Here is a 21,058-nt window from a genome sequence, read left to right on the forward strand (position 1 = left end):
AGTGTCGACCCGATCTGACATGATTTTTTTTATTATTTTAAAAACTCAGTCTACACATATTTATAACACCTATTGACTATTAGACACAAACATGTGGGCTCAAGTGGCTAGTAGAACATAGCTAGTGTCATTCGGTGCCTATACCAAGGTGCCGCATGGGTTCGATCTCCCTCCCCGCGCAATAATTTTGTGGACTATTTTTCTATAGACGTTGGGGCAGGGGTATGGTTCCACCTGTGGTCTACACTATCGTCTTAGGTAGTGTTTTGGATGGCTCTAGGTTTCGACTCTAGTTTGGAGTTGTATTTTATAATATCAATTTTCATAGTTTTAAAAAATATTTTAATCTAAATAATAAATAAAATAATTTATCTAAATGTCTTCTAAAGACTTATAGCTCCAGCTCTATGATTTTCTGAAATAGCTAATGACTTGTTCCACCAACTTTATTAATTTTTTTTGAAGTTGAAGCTATCTTAAATAGGACCTTAATAGTTAGTATAGTGTATAGATATGAGTATATGACTGAGCATCCGCAGGCTCGACCGCCAAAATTATACGCACGGGTCCCAATCTCCCAGATTTCCTGATACGGCATCGTCGTTACGTCACAAATTCCCTTGCGTGGCGCACAATTTATATTTATAAATAATTAGTCATCTTAAACAAATTTTGGCGTCACTGGTCATGGCATTTTTTGTCCTAGACATGGCATGCGGGCTAGTCTCTGATTAACCTTTTGTTAGCCTATTAATACTCGTGTATAATCTTTGTCGCCATTATGCATCCTGATATAGAGTTTGCAGGTGCCTCCAAGATTATCCTAACATCTCGATAACCAAGATGAACAGCAGAATATTCATGAGATCCAAACTCCAGAACACTGCTATCACTGTAATATCTCTTTTTTCAACTATAATCGTATTTGCAATTTACAATATGGCGATGATCCATATGAAGAAGGCGACACAACGAACGACTCGGTAGATGTGGAGAACCTTTTCCACAAGCTTAACTGCTTAATGACCACGAGCTTTTCCAAAAGCAGCTCGGGGAGACCAGGGGCATCCGGCCCCTTTTCACTACAGTATGGAGAAACATAGATTGTGGACCCTTCGCCCAACAAAATTGGGAGAGGATCGAGGAAAGAACCAACCAACCAATCAAACCAAAGACAATACATCTAACAAGCCCTGACCAGAGAGCAAAAGGCACGAGCGTATGTACATGAGTTATGCACAGGTTGAGCGGAGAAAAAGAATGTGCAAAAAGGGACATGCAGCTGGAAGGACCACCCTGTTAGTCCTTTCTTTGGTGTAGGAAGGTGAAGCCAGAATTCTCCCGGATCAGAGGTGGCATGTCGACATCTGTTACCTCGATTTCTGTCATCGACTTCGAGATGTCGTCCACCGAAAACGGAATGCTGTGATTAGGAGCACACTGTGTCAAGCAACGGCCTTCAAGTCAACAATACGTATATCTGAGTAGGAATAAGCAAAAACAATAACCTGGAATCATCATCCAACAGGAACGAACTGCTGACCGCGTTATTAGAATCTTCTGTCATCATTACTCTCATACTTGAGATGACCTATAACATCATTTTGTTTTTTTTTTTCCATCAGAAACCAAATAGCGCCATATCTTGACACAATAGAGTGAGAAAATTTGAGCTGATTAACAACTTAAACAAGTAGAACAAGGCTTACATCTGATGAAACAGTGTGGGTACCGTACTTATCATCCCAGTACATTGTACTGATTCGATATAGCTGTTGTATGCTAAGGACCTGAGAGATTAACAAAACATGTGACAAGCTGTATGTCATATAACTTGCAAATGTTGACGAGTAGCTGAAGTTAACCGAGTTCAGAGATACTTACAGGGCACAGATCGTTGGTAATTTCTTTCAATGTTTTCTTTGGCTTTTGATGAATCACCTATAATATAATAGAATATCTATTTTCAGCTTAAAAAAGTTACAATAAAATAGAACATCCAATCAGCATAGAATACGTACAAGGAATCCAACAGCCTGCCTAATATGTTTTAATTCTTCCCAGGAAGAACCTGCATACTGTCCGTGCAACATAACATTAGCATATAAATCCAATATTGTCCAAAGTTATAAAAAAAAAAGAGTTTGTCTTTACCTCTTCTGTTGCATAAATGCACCACTGCTCTAATTCTGCCAATCCAGCTTTCACATATTCTCCGTTGCTAAATGAACAGCACTCCCGTCGAAGAAGAAGACTACAATACAAGGACTTCCTTAAAACCAGAAAGAGAACTTAACGTAGCACAGGTAGAGCAACTATGAATCATACCTATTAAATAACTGAACATTAATAAATGAAAAGATTTGAGTGAACACTTTGCTGATTAAGACTGAAGGGACCTGTCAAAATCAATGAGAATCATGTCAATGCAAATACTTAAAAAATGGGATGTGAGTCATGTCAACTCATAGTTTAGGTGACATACATAATTTGCTTTTAAAACATTCAAGTAATTTGTCAATATTTTCACAATGCTCTGCCAATGTGCAATCAGAGTTTGCTGAGCTAAGGCATTTGCTTGGGAACGTGACCCTTTAATTAGGCTTGCACGGGATGTTCTTGGTGCCTGGAAATTAGAGATCGAGTAAGCAATAAGTCATGATGTCAACTCCATAAATAACAAATAGTATAATGACAATTGTTGGTACCTGGATGCAAAGGCCAAGCAAAGGAGATATCTCCTTTTTCAAATTGTCTCTTATCATTCCATAGATCTTCTCAAGGAAAGCTGTGAGCTGTTGCTTGAAAAGCAGGGCAGGGTACTTGGCTTCAACTTGACGAAGGTCACCTAGACCTCCAATCAAGCGACTTCCCATAAAAGCACGCCCAGCACTTTGTGGTGAGGCTCGCATCCCCTTTATATTTCAGAAACAGTGAATTACATAGTTTTCTTGACTAGAAAACTAGAATGCCAAGTAAAAAAAACAGGGGTCAAGAAAATGCTTTACCGAAAACACCCTCCCAAAAGATGCAGCAGATGACCTGCGCCTTTGAGGAGTGAATCCAGCTGCTCCAGTTGTTTTCAGTGTTCGTTGCAGCAGCAGCAGCAGTGTGGATGAATTCGAGAGCCAATATGCCAACTTGTCATTGTTGTCCTGGGACTTTGGAATGAAAGAATTTGAACTTAGTATATAGCAACAGCACAAAATATTTTTTTCTCGAACGCGCAGGAGAGCTGCGCATCATTATATTAAGAGAGGAAATGTCCAAAGTGGACCGAAATACAACGCCCTGTAGGGCAGAAAAAAAAACACTGGACCCGATCACCAAGACCTAACACCCATGCCTCCTCTCCAACACCCAATAAGGCGAAACAAAGCAAAGGAGAGGGCTGACAGGCCCGACTAGACCCTATTTAAGGTGACAATAAGCCCCAGACTGTCTATATGCTTAGCTTCCGCCTTACCCCAGCTAATCAACTCATCTAAAAACAACCTTTTAACCGAGCTAATGGAAAGGTTCACTCCATCAAAAACAGCTTTATTACGACTGAGCCATAAGCACCAAGCCCCAAGAATTATGACACTATTGAAACCCTTCATTCCATCAAAAAAGCCTTATTGAACTTAGTATATAGCAACAGCACAAAATATCAACTATGAAGAATGAACTTTTACTCCATTGTTCCTGCGGTATTCAAAATTTTTAATATGAACTCTAGCTACATTTACATGGTTCCAGTGGTATCACGAAAGCATAATATACCGGTTCAATAGTCAGTATACTAGGCAACCAAATTGTAAAGCGTAGCTCTACAAGAAAAAGGGAGCAAAGTCGAACAAAGAAGCACAGTCCATTACCTCAATAGCAGAGCCAATTGTTTGAATAATACGGTCAAAAACACCAGTTCTTTCAACTTCGAATGATCTCCAGTGTAGAAGACACCTGTAGATAAGGCAAGCTGCAATAGGTTTGCCACTGGAGAATCCCAGATCTTGTGATACACACTTGATCAGTAGGTCTTGATTTTCCTGGAGCACAAGATCCGTATATGATGAAGAGAAATCACAACTGATATGACTTCGGGATCAAACCGAAGTGCATGGCCTTAGTGAACCAAGGTAGACCGAACAAAGGAGTAATCACAAATAGCAAACCTGCTGCTTTTCATTAAGTGATTTTTGTGGCTTCTCTTCAGCCTCAAGCTCCTTGGGGTTTGGTAAGATAGGGGTGATATCCTATGTAAAGGTTTCAGGACATAAAAAGGTTATCACTTAATACGAGTTACTTCAGAATTGTATGTGAAATGTTTTTTACACTGTCCTTTTCACTTACTGGTGATGACTTCACTTCTCCATTTAGAGCATTCCCATTCTCCGGAGTTTTCAGCTAACAAAGTAGCGTTAGTTTAGAATATTATTATGTCACTGCAACGAAACAAATGTACAGAATGCCTGTAGTATGCAGGAACCTGGCATACCTGGAAAGGAGACTTAGGATATGCAGCTAATGATTTTGACGTAGGAGAAATTGCAACAGCTTGTTGACGGAGCACTTTGTTCTCAGACTCCATGTTGGTTGCTTTCTCCTCCAGCCTGGTTTTGTTTCAATGAAAATACATATAGTATAACGAAAAGTGTGGTGAATCATATTAGATAGGTGAGACTAACTAGATACACCCTTATTCCAAATTATAAGATATTAAGATGTTTTGGTTTTTCTAGATACATTGATTTGCTATGCATCTAGACTATATATCTAAGTACATAGCAAAAGCTATGTATCTAGAAAAAACAAAATGTCATATAATTTGGAAGGAGAGAGAATATTCTAAAACTTTATTTATGTTATACCTATGGACAGTTTCCTGAAGTTGCTCAATCTTTTTCTCTGCGCTCTCAAATTTCTTAATTAGTTCTTCATTTCTCAGTTCAGATTCAGCGTGTTCTCTTTTTGCAGCTTCTGTTGCTTGTCTTTCAGTTAGCAGCAAAGCCTGCAATAATAAAAAAGGTATAACTTCAACTGAATCACGAAACAAGCATATGTTTTCAAATTCCAAGCACAAAGCATCCTCTTAGTTCAATCATTATCTCATTCTGAATATTTTACAAGTTGTTAGAGATGACTGACATTTTATTCATATGATCGTTTTTATTCTAGATATTTCACAAACTATGAAACAGAGATGGTTAACAGCATTTGAATTCATATGATAAGCAACAAGTGATCCAATGGGATGTAGATGTTACTGTAAGTTGTCAATGAAAAATGTCCTAAAGAAAGATCATCTGACACCACACCTTCAGTTGTTCAACTTCGGTCGTCAGTGAGTTAATCTTTTCTGTGTCTTCGACTAGCACAGGAGTCTCTTTAATTACTGGAGGTGCTTCTTCAATTGCCTTTCTAGCAGCTTCCCTCTCCTTAACTACCATGGCCTTTGACTCTTCAACTTGAAGCTGCATATCATGCAACGTCTCTTGCAGCTTAGCAATTTCCTGGGCTTTTGCTTCCTCAAGGTCAGTCTGCGAATTAAGAACATAAGAATAAGTCCACAATTAACAAATTTAAACCAGTGACACGATAAGAAGAGAAATAAAGCAAGTGCAGGTACACTACCCTTAATCGCTTCTCCAATCCTAAGCGCCAGGTGAGTTCTTCAACACGCTTCTCAAGTTTATCCTTGGCCTCTTTTAGGGCTCCTGTTTCTCTTGCCGCCTACAGATGGTTCATCAAATGAAGTGTTTAAGTATGTGCCATAGCATGGAAAACTGGAGGACCGCATATGGTAAGAGTTAACAATATACCATCTTGAGCTTCCTGAGCTCCCTTCTGGCAAGCCTTTGCCTCCAGGCACACTGGTAAGTAAGAGCTGCTCCTTGCAGATTCTTGTAATGTGAGTAGTCTCTGTGGCGGCGCCATTGAGCCTGTTTGAAATAGCATGTTGATCAAATGATTATTAAACAAAAAGAAATATTGCAGAAGGAAACAATAGTGCAAAAAACCAGAAATTTGAATAGCAGCTTAATTGAAAAAAATCATACTTGGATGTGGACAGCAGCTTTTGTTTCCTTTCTGAACCTGAATTCTTTGCGAGCAGACATTGCCCTTAAACCTGTCTGCAATGTGATTGCAGCTGCTTGCAATTGTAAATAAGATTCCCGTGCTTTGTGGCGTCGCATATTCTTTTGTATTTTCACTGCTGCTGCTTCCTGCCTCATGCACTCATACAACTTACGAGCCAAGGTTCCTGGGTTTCAAGAGAAAAATTGATTGGTCTGAAGTCAGAAGAATGCCTCCAAAGCCACATGCATTCAACAGTTTATATAACTTGAGAAGAGAAAATCGACATGAGAAATACTTTTGCCTAACACTTCAACATAGAGAGGAAAGAGTACCTCTGACAAAAGATTGCAGCTGTGTTGCTGATCTTTTAAGCTCAGCAAACTGTTTCCTTGCAATATATGTACGTATTTGCCTCTGTATGATTCTTGCTGCTCTTCCTAATACTTCAGCTCTACGAGCATCCAAATCAGCCATCTGTCCAGCTCTTAGAAACACCTTTGTTTTTCCAATCTGCAAAAAAAAAGGTAAGAAAAAATATAGTTCAGATCACCAAAATACTATGTTGTGATTAGATGCCTTGTATAGGTTCAAATGCATGAAAGAAACAACATGAGAAAAATCAGCAGCTATGGGATCACAGTAGCAGTTCCATGTCTTACCTGGTAATTCTCCAGACCCATTTTTTCCAAAATCTTTTGGCACGCAATCTTATCATCATTGCTAGGCACAACAATACAAAGAAAAAACAAAAGCCAAATGAATAGATTGAAATTGGGCAGAAAAGTCCATTTGTTTTCTTTGTGGATTTCCTACCTCCCTTCTAAAACTTCAGGAGCAAGGACACCAAAACGATTGACAAATTCATAAAATGTTTTTCTTGTGGGATATCCAGCACAGCTGATCCTGATAGCTTCGAGAACACCCTGTGGTACATCTTAGTTAGTTCAACTGGTGCTAACAACAACAATTACACTGAGAGTTTAAGAATCTTACTCCACATCTTAGTTGTTGTATAACATTTGTATTCTCAAAAATAGCTGGCTTAAGGAGATTATTTGGCTTCACACATCTAATATAGTGGGGTTCGGTAGAGCTCAAAGTTTCCATGAGGGATTGAAGTTGAAGCTGAAAATTGTACAGGAATATCAGTTATCAATAATAAATACGTAGAAAGAACATTAAGGAGAATGAACAAGCTCGTGTTCCTATTTTGATGTACTAGAACATAAAAAGAAAAATAATTGTATTGGTTACATGCTTACCAAAGGTAAAACCAAAAAAAATCAAAAAGGGTAAAGCACTCATTAGTCATAATGGCATGTGTCATGGTCATAATAGGGAGCGAGAGGCAACAGCCAGGCTGGGATAAGGCTAGAGAATAAGATTGAGATGAGCTGGGATAAGGTTAGAGAATAAGATTGAAATGAGAGAATTGTGGAGAGTTGGTTAGCATCAGATAAGTCCAAGAAAGTAGGAGTTAGTTGAGAGTTTGTAGGAGAAGTTGGTTAGCCATAGGGCTATTTATAAGCCGCATGGCAGCAGGGAATAAATCAAGCAAGATCATTATCAAACCAATCTCTCTCCCTTGCAATGACCCTCTCAAGCGTCTAGGGCTGCTACCCTAGAACCAAGCCTGCGGCAGAGGGGTATAACCTCGCCATCATAGGGAGCGAGACGCAACAGCCAGGCTAGGATAAGGCTAGAGAATAAGATTGAGATGAGCTGGGATAAGGCTAGAGAATAAGATTGGGATGAGAGAATTGTGGAGAGTTGGTTAGTATAAGATAAGTCCAAGAAAGTAGGAGTTAGTTGAGAGTTTGTAGGAGAAGTTGGTTAGCCATAGGGCTATTTATAAGCCGCATAGCAGCAGGGAATAAATCAAGCAAGATCATTATCAAACCAATCTCTCTCTCTCTTGCAATGACCCTCTCAAGCGCCTAGGGCTGCTACCCTAGAACCAAGCCTGCGGCAGAGGGGTATAACCTCGCCGAAGAAGACAGCTATCTCCATGGACCGAAGGTCCATGACACCTGGTATCAGCTCCAGGTTATCCTCACCACCACCAGCCGCCCATCCCTCACCACCACCAGTCGCCGCGCCATCTGCCGCCGCAACGCCCTCCCACCCGCCCTCTCCAACTCCAGATGCATTCACTCGACTCGAAGAGAAGTGGGATCAATTCGTTGTGATGTTCCACCGCTACAAGGAGAAGACAGAGAAGGAACTCCAAGCAGCAGTGCGGCTTCAAGCGGCAGCGCGAGGGTTCCTGGCACGCCGCCAGGTACAGTCCCTTCGTGGGGAGAAGCACCTTGCTGTGGCCTCCAGGGCCACCCCATGGCCGTCATCACATGAGCAGGTCGTGGTGCGCCTGCAAGCTGCAGTGCGCGGCTTCCTTGTTAGGCGGGCGGTGCGGAAGCTGCACTTGCTGATCAGCTCATCGCTGCACCAACTCGCAGCCTGCGCGCCCAACCAACAGGTCTCGTCTATACTTTTTGAACCCCCTGCAGAAGTCAAGATCTGGGTATGCAGCCCCCCTGCACGGCCAAAGAGGGTCGTCTCCTTCATTCGAGCAACTGCCTTGGTGCTGGACAGACCCAACATAAGAACGGGTTGGTTCCTCCTTCACCTTTCATCCAACGTGAAGTCCGCAGTTCAGCTCTTTCCTTGGGATCCAGGAGGACATACTGCAGTTCAAATTTATATTTTAGTTCCATAATTATTTTGTATTTTCGTCTTAAATAATAAAGGTAAGCCGAGATGTAAAAGGCTTAACCTTAAGTCGTGTCAGGTAAGTCTATGGCAGCTCGAGGACGAGCTGGTCCTCAAGGGAGGGGGAGATGTCATGGTCATAATAGGGAGCGAGAGGCAACAGCCAGGCTGGGATAAGGCTAGAGAATAAGATTGAGATGAGCTGGGATAAGGTTAGAGAATAAGATTGAAATGAGAGAATTGTGGAGAGTTGGTTAGCATCAGATAAGTCCAAGAAAGTAGGAGTTAGTTGAGAGTTTGTAGGAGAAGTTGGTTAGTCATAGGGCTATTTATAAGCCGCATGGCAGCAGGGAATAAATCAAGCAAGATCATTATCAAACCAATCTCTCCCTTGCAATGACCCTCTCAAGCGCCTAGGGCTGCTACCCTAGAACCAAGCCTGCGGCAGAGGGGTATAACCTCGCCGGAGAAGACAGCTATCCCATGGACCGAAGGTCCATGACAGCATGCTAAGTTTTATCTCCACAATACTATGTCACTACATAGCACAGTGAGAAACCATGTACATACACTGCCATACACCGTCTGGGAGGTAGCACACATTTCCAGAAACATCATTGTAAAAAAAACTCGGCCGGGGAGGGAAAGACCGCCTCCTGGTATTATATTAAGAAGAGACTGTAACATACGATCCCGGCCGAGAAAATCCCTGAACCCTGGCCCTCGTCACTAGCAGGCCGTCACCACCCACTCTACAATGGCCCAGCCGGAGGGTGGCGGACAGGACGTAACCTGGGAGCGAGCGGGGCACAAAGAGGGGATTTTTTTAAACCAAGCCCGAAATTCGCCCCTAATGGGATCGAACCCGGGACCTGGAGGTGCTACTCGGAAGCCGTTTTTTTCTCGGAAACGCAGGAGGACTGCGTGTCATTATATTAAGAAGAAAGAAATTAAGGTCATATAGGACCAGTACAAAGAGCCTCCTTACGGTGGCCACCAACAGGCGTACATGAATCCATCCATGACTAGAAAGACAGAAAGAAACACAACCAAAAACAGATTGAAACAAACACTAGCTAAAGATCTTGCAATCCAGGGATAGGGCAAGTCAGCAGGGACATTTTTTGTGCTCCAGCCACTTCCCACAACTCCCTTTCCTGATTAGCCGATCTAAGGGCAGCATCAATGTTAGGCCTTTTTCTGTCAAAGACACATCCATTGCGGTGCTTCCACAAGGACCATGCCCATGATCAAGGAATTCAAGCCTTAACCATTACGCTGGAGGCTCTTTCGCAGAAACATCATTGTAGTGACACAGATGTACGCAAACCAAAGGAAGCATAGATACATGACTTAAGTTGGACCATGGTACATTTTAAAACAATATATCGATTTATAACTTTTATACACATATCAGGCACGATGTCACAAGGTAAAACTGTATGCATTTCAAACATTATTTTCATATAGACATGCAATATACAATGGCACACAATGTGGAATCATATTCAGCAGCATCCGACAAGATTATAGAAAAAAAAACAATAGAGTTGGTGATCTAAAGACAAAGTGCAGAGTCTATTAGTCAGTAAACATTGTCATGTTTGGAAAAAAAATAGTGTGACTAAGGAACAGTAAGCAGATTTTGATACAGGTGAGAGGTGACATTGGTCAAGTCCAGATTTTTTACCCATTTAAGAGCTAGTCATGTGAACTTCAGAAAAAAAAACTCGGCTGCGGGGAGTAAGGCAGCCCCTGGGCTTTGTATTAAGATCTTCCCACAGGTCAAGAAAACTCTCGAACCCCTGCCCCACCCATACATAACGACACCGTAGCCGGGACCGGGCCTTAGACCTGTGCTTTGGCGTGTGACAGACGAGGGAACTTTTTTAACCACAGCCTGAAATTCGCTCCCACAGGGAGTCCAACTCAGGATCTGAGGAGTGCTACTCAGACCGCCTAACCGACTCAGCTAGAGGCCCTTTCGCATGTGAACTTCATAATGAAGCAAAGAAGAATAAGCCTATTATCTAATCTCAATCAACATTATAAATTCTCAATCCAATGCCCGGATTATGTTCAACCTAAACTTTCTTTTTTATTATTGGAAAAGGCTGTAGGGGAAACCCCAACAGCAGAAAAAAATATATTAATTCAAAATAAACGAACTGTACAGAAAACAAAGAGCAACACCAGAGAAAAGAGAAAAGCTAGCAAGGGAGAGGGGAAAGCTAAGAAAGCAATGCAGGAGGCCATCCGGCCTATATATAGCAGACCAGTATATGATCTTCTGTGCATTTGCAGTCTTAACAAAATGTGTAATTAGCATCCAGCCCAACCCATTTAACAAGCTGACCAGGCGTGATGTACTATTGTACGCTACTATATTGTGGATAAACACCATCAAAACCAGGCTGAAACCACAACTAAGAGGGGGACTTTTATTTAATTTTGGTCTAGATAAAGAAGACCCCCAAATAAAAGCATGCTTGGGATTTGGTCCGGTCAAGCTAACATTAGCATATCAAATTGTCTGCAATAAAATGCATCAGGTGCCATGCTAGGAATGCCAAAAGCTGCCTCAAACCCCCCCTCAGCTGTTTATGTATTGGGAAAGGTTGAATAGGGAAATAAGACACTGACATAGATCAAAGCCTAATATGTGGATCAGGTTCCAGGCATGGATTGAAGTGACAGAGCAACATGGATATCACGTTTCAACATTGGCACCAAATGTTCTTTTAAGGGCAAAAATATGCAACGGGGAATATATATATTTCACAACTGATGCTCCCAAGAATACACATAGGGAGGAAATGGTATCTATGAAAGAGACCTATTATTGATACGGCGAAAGATTTTTAGTGCAACGTTTTGAATAAGCATACTTGTAATTGGATTAAAAATAGAACAGAATTTCACACCTTAAAACGTGATCCAATGGATGAAAATTTTGAAGACTTTGCTGTCTCCTGTGGGAGAGGAGGGAATAAACCAGCTACGAATAGGCATGAAGAAGCATTCAGCAGATCCTGATGTTCAGCCACTACATAATCTTTGTTCTTGTCTAAGAAATAATCAGCCTGGTATGTCACCTGTGGATGGTACCAAAAAAATATCTTGGTAAGAATATGCATATCCTTTTACTAAGAATATGCATATCGTTTTACGAAGAAGACTTACATCGCCAGCATAATGGACTACTGTAAAATCAGTGCGTGAAAGCTTTGGCTTGGCAAACCGCTTGTTATTCTTAAATGTTGTATATAGCTTCTGCGCAAACGTCTCATGTGTAGATCTAGGAAACATACTGCACAGAAGTTTTTAGGGAAAGAAGTCATCAAATTATAACCAGTCAGATAACAGTGAATTGAAATAACAAACAGCTAGTTGCCAATTGCCATAGTAATTGAAGGATCAACATCGCTTGCAAGTGGGAATTCCCAAAACATACCATGCTTCATCCAGAAGTGCAATCAATCCACCTTTCTGAAAACATGAGAATACATGTTACTAGTGAGATATGTAGTTCTTGTTGAAGTGTATAAGTGGATTGGCTAGCTTCTCCCATCAGCTTAAGCTTTTGGGTTGAACTGGTTAGTGCGTCCATTCTAACATGGTATCAAAGCCAGAGGTCTCGAGTTCGAATCCTGGCAGAGGCTTTATTTGTGCCTCCACCCATTTATTTCCACTTTTGCGCCTTTCTCTCTGGTTGCACGTGAGTGGGGGTGTTGAAGTGTATAAGTGGATTGGCTACCTTCTCCCATCAGCTTAAGCTTTTGGGTTGAACTGGTTAGTGCGTCCATTCTAACAGTTCTAAGACGATTTGAAACAACACAGTTTCCCTCAGAAATTCCATTACCAAATACTTAAAATTTTGTTTCACCAAAACCTAGCTCACCTTAGAAATATAGAGCATAAAAAATGAGTTTTGAGCTGTAGACCCAAGTCTTGCATTTTTAATGTATATAGATAGATAGATAGATAGATAGATATGCTATTTGTCACCTCGTGTGATGGATCCAACAGTCCATCATCCACACACAATGGTGTAGTCAGACCAACCAGAGATCAAAGCAACGCAGTTTTTTTTGTTTTCGGGTCCGCTCCATCTAACTGGTAACCTGTTTTAAGAGTCTCCACTCTGATTTCAGTCCTTTTAGCCAGTTTAGGATAGGTCACTCAGATTTCAGTCATTCTAACCAGTTTAAGATATTCCACTGTGTTTTAGTTATTTTAGCTAGTTTAAGAGATTCAACTCTGATTTCAGTCATTTTAACCAGTTTTAAGACGTCTAACTCTAATTTTAGTCAACTTTAACCAGTTTAAGACATTCCACTCTTTTTTCAGTCATTTTAAATTGTTTAAGACATTCAACCCTAGTTTCAATCCTTTTATCTAGTTTAAGATAGTCCTCTCTGATTTTAAATTTTTAGTCATTAACCAGTTTAAGACATTAAACCCTGTTTTCAGTTCTTTTATCTAGTCTAAGGCATTCCATCTGATTTTCAGTCATTTTATCTTATTCGGTCCTTTAATTAGTTTTCCAACTGATTTTAAGTCATTTCATGTATTTTCCAAATATTTCTTCTTACTCGGTGCTTCTTAATTGTCTTTTAGTTTTCAACTAATTTTACATCATTCCATGTGTTTTTAGACATTTTATCTTACCCGGTGCTTGTTAATTGGCTAATGTTTAGATTGAGGTACATTATCTTACTCAGTGCGTGCGTGTGTGCTGCAAACCAACAAACTTGCATTTAGTGGACCATGTCATAGTATGTAGTGCATACCTTCTCTATCAAGTCTAGCACATCTTGATTATCAACAAACTCGATGTAACTCCAGTTTATCTCTTCTCTGGTATACTCTTCTTGTTCCATTTTGAACACGTGCTGCATAACAAATGCCACATATTTACATTAGGTCAAGAATAAAGTCATATCATCGAGAATAAAGTCATGATATACCTGGTTAAAATGTTGTTGCAGCTTTTCATTTGTATAATTGATACATAGCTGTTCAAAACTGTTCAATAATTCAGTTCAACAGCTCTGTTTAGTTCATTCTATTGTGCAAATGTTTTACCTAGTTTAGAAGAGTTACAAAACACTAACCTGTTAACTTTGAAGCTCTCAAAACCATAGATATCAAGAACTCCAATTAACTGTTTTGAGTTTGGGTCCTGTCCAATTGAGACATTAATTTTTTCCACAATCCTGTGCACAAGATCACAGTAATAACAGATGTCAGGATATGAACACTGAAACCTAACAGTGATTTTCTGACAGGTGAGGAAGGTTCTTACCAATCAAACAATCGGGAGTATATTATTTTAGCTAATGCGTCTCTGCTAGCAACTGCAGAAGCAGGATCAAGTGTTCTAGTGATAACTTCTTCAGGCGTGACTATAACTCGTGTTATCAGCGCCTTCTCTAAATTCTGGCAATCACATCTGCACAAAATTTCAGTGCTTAGCATTTTTTTGGTTATGCTGAACAGATAAAAAAATCAAGCATTCTATCAAGGAGAAATATGCACTCACTTCAAAAGTTCTGCTGCGATATTAAGGTGGAACCTGGATTTATCATCCTTGATTACAGAAGAATCGATTTCTGTTCCCTTGGCAAAATTTATATTTCCAAGATGAAGTACAGCAGCTACAACCCGGAATATACCTTCCTGTAAGATAAACGAATTATGATGGTTGACATTAATCCTGAAATTAACATTCTAGTAGCTTCAGAATAACAAGGCAGATACCTGCTCTTCCTCATTGATTCCAACTATATCCATAGCTCTTCGTGTTGCTAAATACTCTTCAGCATCATTGATTCCATCCACCTCAATACAGCTCGACTGATTGAGGTAATGGAAAGATCTAGGATCAGACAGCTTGTACCTCTGAGTGTACTGCGGATTAGAATGATCCATAGTAAGGTATACACCTTTTTCAACCATGTTGAGTTACATGCCTAAATATCAAGAACCATATAGCACAAGTGACTCAGTTTGGAAATGTACCTCAGGTGGTGCGGCACAAAGAAAATAAAAGCAATGGTAATTTCTTTCTGGAGAATTAATTTGGCACACACGTGATCTTTCCAGCAAGTAAGTTCTGATAGCAGCTCCTGAGATCCGTCCAGTCTTGTCAAATTGGATCTCAACAAACTTGCCAAAGCGACTTTACCAGAAATTGAAAAGAAATGGGAATGTCAAACGACCATTTGATGGTATCCAAAGGGGAAACAGATAGCAACCCATCAAAGACTTACCTTGAGTTGTTATTTCGCACAGTTTTAGCATTACCAAAAGCTTCAAGAACTGGGTTGGACTGAAATTATGTATGGTAGAATTATAAGGCATTCAACCAATATATATGTTTTCCCATTCCACCTAAATGATGCATATAGCAAGCAGATAAATAAATGAGGTTAAACGGTCTTGCCTCTAAAACTTGTTGTTCCACTGTACGTCCTTCTACTCCAGATCGCCCACCTAAATGTGCTAAATATCTCATAAGCATCTTCGTTGTCTCAGTCTTCCCAGCACCACTTTCACCACTGACCAATATAGAGTTGCTTTTCCCTTCATTTATCATTGCCCTGGTTCACATTGACAGGTTGCATCAGAGTAATGCAGTTATGTAAATTAGTACATGAATGGCATGTTACCATATATATAAATAGAGTATTTATACAACAAGAATGCACCTGTAAGCAACATCCGCGATAGCAAAGACATGGGGACTCAATTCCCCAAAATCTGCACCCTTGTACTGTTCCATCATGTGGGTATCATAAAGATGTGGCAATCTTTGAAATGGATTTACAGCAATCAAAATGCTGCCTGTGTAAGTCTGAGAGTTCAAACAACTTGTTATCATGAGCAACTTATGCAATTTATTTGGTGGAAGATTTTTTAGGTAAAAAGGGTAACAAGCTCACATATATTTCATTCAGTTCATAGCGGGTAGCAAGATTCTGTAGAACACCAGGTTCATGTAAGTATGAAAGTCTTGTCATATCATCAACTCCTCCTGGTGGAGCTTCCATATCCTTGGGAAATACTTTTGACCTGTCTGTGGTAACCTGTGCAAAAGCATACTTTCAAAATCCATTTTCTGTCATTATCCTTATTATTGGAATGGAGCCCCATCCCGGGAGGGGATGACCTTCTTATTAGAACATTGCCTAAGCGCCTACCCGAGATCGGACTCGAGGGTAGTTAAGACATCCCCCTCCAGGATGCCACTAGAAATAACTAGATAATAGTCACCGACCAAAGAGAGGAATTCCACAATAATATAGATAGGTATGCCAATTCTATTATGCGTAGAATTGGGAAGATATGAAAGGTAGATTCTTTGATTTGGGATTGGGATTTATGGGAATAAATCCTTGCCTCTAACCCATACACTTATCCGGTTATCCCCCCCCTCCGGGCGAGGGTTTCTGCTCACTCAATCTCACCTCCTGGATGGTATGGAATTCTTTAATCTTTTTATCCAGGTTTTCCTTTACAACTCGGGTAAAATACTGGAACAGAACTGTAGAACTTCCTTTCTAGAATAACACCAATATTCCTAAGGCAATAAGCAGGAAAACACCAAGATAATTTGAATTCATATTCGTAGCAAGATGGAGACCTTATGCAGAACACATGAGGAGAAACAGCAAGCGGTACCTTTTTCCCATTCGATGTCTGCACATGTACTTCATTGTTTTTTATGCTAATAACTTCTCCATCTATCCAAGCTAGATTTGGGTCTTCCACCCAAACATGAGAACCAACGATGATATTAACTGGAGTTCCCTGTGAGAGAAACAGTGCAATAAGCAATGAAATGTCAAGGAAAACAAAGCTAAGGAGTAACCTTATGTCTAAAGCATTGTCTACCTCTCCCTCCCTTGCTTCTCATGACACTATTTTGAAGAACTCAGACACATTTTGTTGAATTATTATAGATGTGACTTATTGAGTGCGCATGTTCTTAGCACCTTGCCTTACTACACAAACGCCACAGCACACTAAAAGTCTAAACCCTCTAGCCAGGATCAAAAAGAGTGTGCATGTTCTTAGCACCTGCCAAAAACCATAGCTGCAGCTCATCTCTAAACGCCTCCTCGAGGGTAGTAAGGCAAGGTTGAGCTCCATAAAAAACACACCTATTTCTATGCTTCCAAAGGGTCCAAGCTCCAAGGATGACAACACTATTCTTTTGTTTTTAGGAATCTTAGATGAACCTTTCCTCCACCATTCAACAAAGTAGGCATCTCTTCTCTTAGCCTAGTAAGACCAATTGGGGTTAAGGTACTATGCCAAAACTTGAAGTTGATGAATATGTTTAACAGGCTTCCAAGGTAGACGATGAGATTTTGGACAAAAAGTGAAATCAATTTGTTTCAGAGCATCATTCAGAGGGAAAGAGTGAAAGAAGATGGAGAATCCAGCTTCCAGCGGAATGAGGTGACAACAAGGTAAGCAAAGAAATAGCATACAGTAACCCCTGGCATCTGGCAAACAGCCAGAGCAGATTTACTACCAAAAAAACTTATCCTAGGAATAACAAAATAAACTCTGGGACACAACAAAATTTCATGGAAAAATATTTGTTTTCTTTATCCCCAAACAGTTGAGGCTGGATGTTACCTTTTATAGTGATATATAAGAAATAAATTCTGTAGCTCCTCTGTAATGATTGATTTGAACCCTACTTATGCAATATGTTACTCAGTCATGCATGAAAGTAGAATGGAAATTTGCACTTCCAATTTATGCATCAATTATGTATCTCAGCGCTTAACCAAATTCTGAAGTACAGTAGCAATATGTTATAACTAGCACAGTGATTAGGAGCACTGCCTGGTATATCCAAAGCATTGCAATTTTCAGTACAATTGCAAGGGTCTCTTATGACTTATAAGGCCCCAAAGAAATGGTTTATTATACAGACGGTATGCAGATTGCTAATAACTTTGATATTGATAAGTACATGGAGAGCAGGTAGGTAATACAAATACGAACAGCATACTAAATGTAAATGGTATATTCTTGAGGCAACTATGCGTTAAATATCAATCAATAAACTTGAGAGATCAGTAAGAGCCCAAACCACTAAAGGAATAGGGAAAATGCAATTTGAGATATTCATGTATGCAACTTTAAACCATAAGAACAAGATTCTGGTATAGTGGTATTAAAATTTTACATGCCACATAAAAAAATTATATAGCAACTATCAAAAACTAATTTAGTCCTTACTGCTGGCTCGTCAAAGAATCAATGTTTTCTAGAACAACTTAAGTCAGACCTGTATTAAGGAACATCCTTGGTCGCCTACTTGATATAAAATGTCTTTCATACACAACCAACAAGAAATGTGCATACTGACCTATGAAAATTGTAGTTCTATTTCCAGCCCTAACATCATTGATTCATTGCTAGCAAACTTGAAGCTCATCCAAACTCAAACTAAGGTTTCTTTCGCACTAGGTCACAAATCAGAGGTGAAACCTGAATATAATATTCTTCATATATATCTTATTCAGCAGTTATGACATTACTGCTACATAAACTTCATTGCAAACAAAAGCTAGGTTTTCTATCATTAATATTTAACATGATGCTTTCATCTATTAAGTGAAGTAAGAATACTGTAGCGTGAATACACAACACTGTACAAGAAATACAATCACGTTGTCTATTAAGTTCCAAATGAGACAAAAAAAGGTGTGTGTGAGGGTAGCAGTGCTGGCCCTGAGGGGGGGTCGGACGGTGCGGCAGATCCGGGGCCCCTCAGGCCATAGGGCCCCATATCACACACAAATAATATTAATAGTATAAGATTACTCTATTTATGTACATAATGAACGCATAATGTACGGTTAGAAGAACAAGTATTATATTCTCCTTTTACTTATTATTATTTTTTGTTTGGTTAGTGAAATTGAATGGATTGGTCTTCTGTTACCTCGTTCCTTACTAGCTAATAATAATTACTAACATAAGAAATATATCAAAATTCATATGATGAACCCATGATAAATCACCTGATCCAGAATAAAGTGACTTCTCAAACTAAAAACACCAAGTCAGCTGAGATGGTGACGGTAGACGTCACACAACACCCTCGCGGGAGCATAAACAACTTATCAAGGTTATGATTTTTAATAGATCACATTGAAGTTTTAGTGGTAAAAATTACATGTAATATTAACAAGGGTCTCTATTTAAAATTTCATTCTGGACCCCCAAAATCTCAGGGTGGGGCTTCCTCTTAAATCGGCACGCACAGAAAGTAAGCAAACTCCAAAAATAGCTGTGAAGCTCCTTTTAAAAGCTGTAATTACTGTACCGAGAGCAGAGCATGCTGTGCAAGAAATCGTTTACTTATACAGCTAGGGTTGACAATTTTATCATTGACTAAGGCCATGTTTGTTTCTCTTCTAGATTTTATAAGTTGTATTATGGTGAAAGAGTAGGAAGGTGAAATAACACTTTTGGATCACAAATAAACTGAAATAAGCTACCCAATGCTAGCATATTTTAACTTATTTGTGAGAGAAACAAACACACACACACTAAGGCTTCCGAATGCGCAAGCAGCAGCTCACATCTCAATTAAGCCATCTGAATTCTGAACCAATACAGAGTCGCGAATCCCAGCGAAATATGATTCAATCAGCAGCCAGGCGAAGCGAAGCACGCCCAGCACACAAGCTAGTAGCAGTAGTTGGGAAAGCAAAGGGCTAGACAAGCAAAGGATCCGGAACAGTACCATGGGTGGATCAGGTTCGGATAGGAGGGGGCAACGGATCCGTCGGCTCCAACAGAGGGGACCCCGCCGCCGGCGAGGTCAGTGGCCGGCAAGGCGGCGAATTGGACTATCTCTGCTGCGTTGCCCCACCTACCCCCCAAGCTGCTGCTTGCTGTTGCTTCTCGACTCGACTTCCAACAGTCCTGTTTTTACCCTTCTCTTCTGCGCGGTTGCTTCGCGACTGGTCCACTGCACGTGCTGGTCGCCGCCGGCGATGACGGCGCGGCAGGTCGCGACGACGGAGTTGAGAGGGGACGGAGGGCAGAAATGGTAATTATGTGCTGCTTAGTTTTCTTGCGGTTTGAAAGAAACGAGGAATTCTGCTCTGGTCCTGAAATGCGCAGTTTCCGGACGGGAAAAGGCATTTAAATAGCTGCACTTTTGCCTCAAGGACCTATAGTTCTTCTAATTTCCAACTAGATCATTTTACAGCCTACTAGTACTACAATCAAATCCTGGATTAGGTAGGTGTTTCGTTTCTAGTTACTATTTTTTAGTCTCTTCATTTTATTTTATTTTAGTTCCTAAATTATTAAATATGAAAATTAAAACTCTAGTTTCTGTATTTAGCAATTAGAGACTAAAGTATAATAAAATAGAGGGACTGAAAAATAGTCCCTAGAACCCGCTAAAAATCAGCAGTTTTCGGAGAGGAGAAGTGGTTGAGAGTCGTATCAAATACGAAGTATGTGCGAAATTAATGAGAGTAGATTTGAAATATTTACAAAATTAGCATGTACAATTGTTTGGATAAAAATGATTCTACTAATTCGAGAAAAATATTATAGCATGTACATACCTATAACATAAAGGTCCATACGGAAGTTGAACGAATCAGTAGACGAGCATTGTCTAGTTTTCTTTAGGATGGTATAGAACCCTCCTGCATAAGTAAAGTATTGACGAGAATCGTTTGAGTGTAGGCTTGCTTATGATAACATGTTCAAAATTGATAGCCATTGTTCCAAACAACTCCATAAATCTTAAATTCAAGAATGCCTCACCAACAAGTCTTTAAATAGACTTGCTAAATTTAATTACTTACTGGACATCATTCCTCTCCAGATTTTGTAATTCAATGGACACTCTCTAAATACAGTTGACGTCAATTCTTCACACCCGCGTGATTATTTTTCCATTTCCCACACGGCGAGGTAGCTAGGTCTAGTGTGCCTTTTTTTTCCACTTTCCCATGTAGCGAGGCTGACAGATCTAGCGTGCGGACACAAGCTTCTCTTCCGTCGCTGGGTGTCGCTCCCCTAGAGGTCACGCCGTCGTCGCTAGACAACCGCTCCCCATAGATCATGTCGATCAGCCTTCTCCTCCGCCTCGACATTCTCTACCCTCGACCTCGTCGTCCCTAGGTCCGACAGGAGCAGGCCTGTTCCTCTGACTGTAATCCTACCGCCAAGGCAGCTTCAACGCGCCTCCATATGACCATGCATTCTCCGTCATTGTCGAACTCCT

At 40.2% G+C, this 21,058-nt stretch overlaps 1 protein-coding gene across 1 annotated transcript; it reads right to left on the reverse strand.

The window, feature by feature from the left end:
• Positions 1–889: 889 nt before the first annotated feature.
• Positions 890–19,930, reverse strand: LOC541763 (myosin 1). Its single transcript, NM_001111455.1, is given in 39 exon segments — positions 890–1,423; positions 1,509–1,591; positions 1,710–1,790; positions 1,885–1,941; positions 2,022–2,078; positions 2,155–2,254; positions 2,329–2,399; positions 2,486–2,626; positions 2,709–2,915; positions 3,009–3,161; positions 3,861–4,031; positions 4,158–4,238; positions 4,336–4,389; positions 4,481–4,595; positions 4,854–4,993; positions 5,301–5,522; positions 5,617–5,715; positions 5,805–5,924; positions 6,042–6,247; positions 6,396–6,573; positions 6,723–6,783; positions 6,877–6,986; positions 7,057–7,188; positions 11,697–11,867; positions 11,956–12,082; positions 12,227–12,261; positions 13,566–13,667; positions 13,743–13,800; positions 13,890–13,991; positions 14,081–14,227; positions 14,318–14,454; positions 14,536–14,685; positions 14,797–14,956; positions 15,048–15,106; positions 15,221–15,377; positions 15,486–15,631; positions 15,720–15,863; positions 16,459–16,587; positions 19,553–19,930. Coding segments are annotated over 39 exon segments (4,590 nt in total). The 5' UTR covers positions 19,556–19,930; the 3' UTR covers positions 890–1,299.
• Positions 19,931–21,058: the final 1,128 nt, after the last annotated feature.

This window comes from Zea mays, chromosome 3 (genome assembly GCF_902167145.1).
Source record: "Zea mays cultivar B73 chromosome 3, Zm-B73-REFERENCE-NAM-5.0, whole genome shotgun sequence".
In the NCBI taxonomy this organism is placed as follows: Eukaryota; Viridiplantae; Streptophyta; class Magnoliopsida; order Poales; family Poaceae; genus Zea; species Zea mays.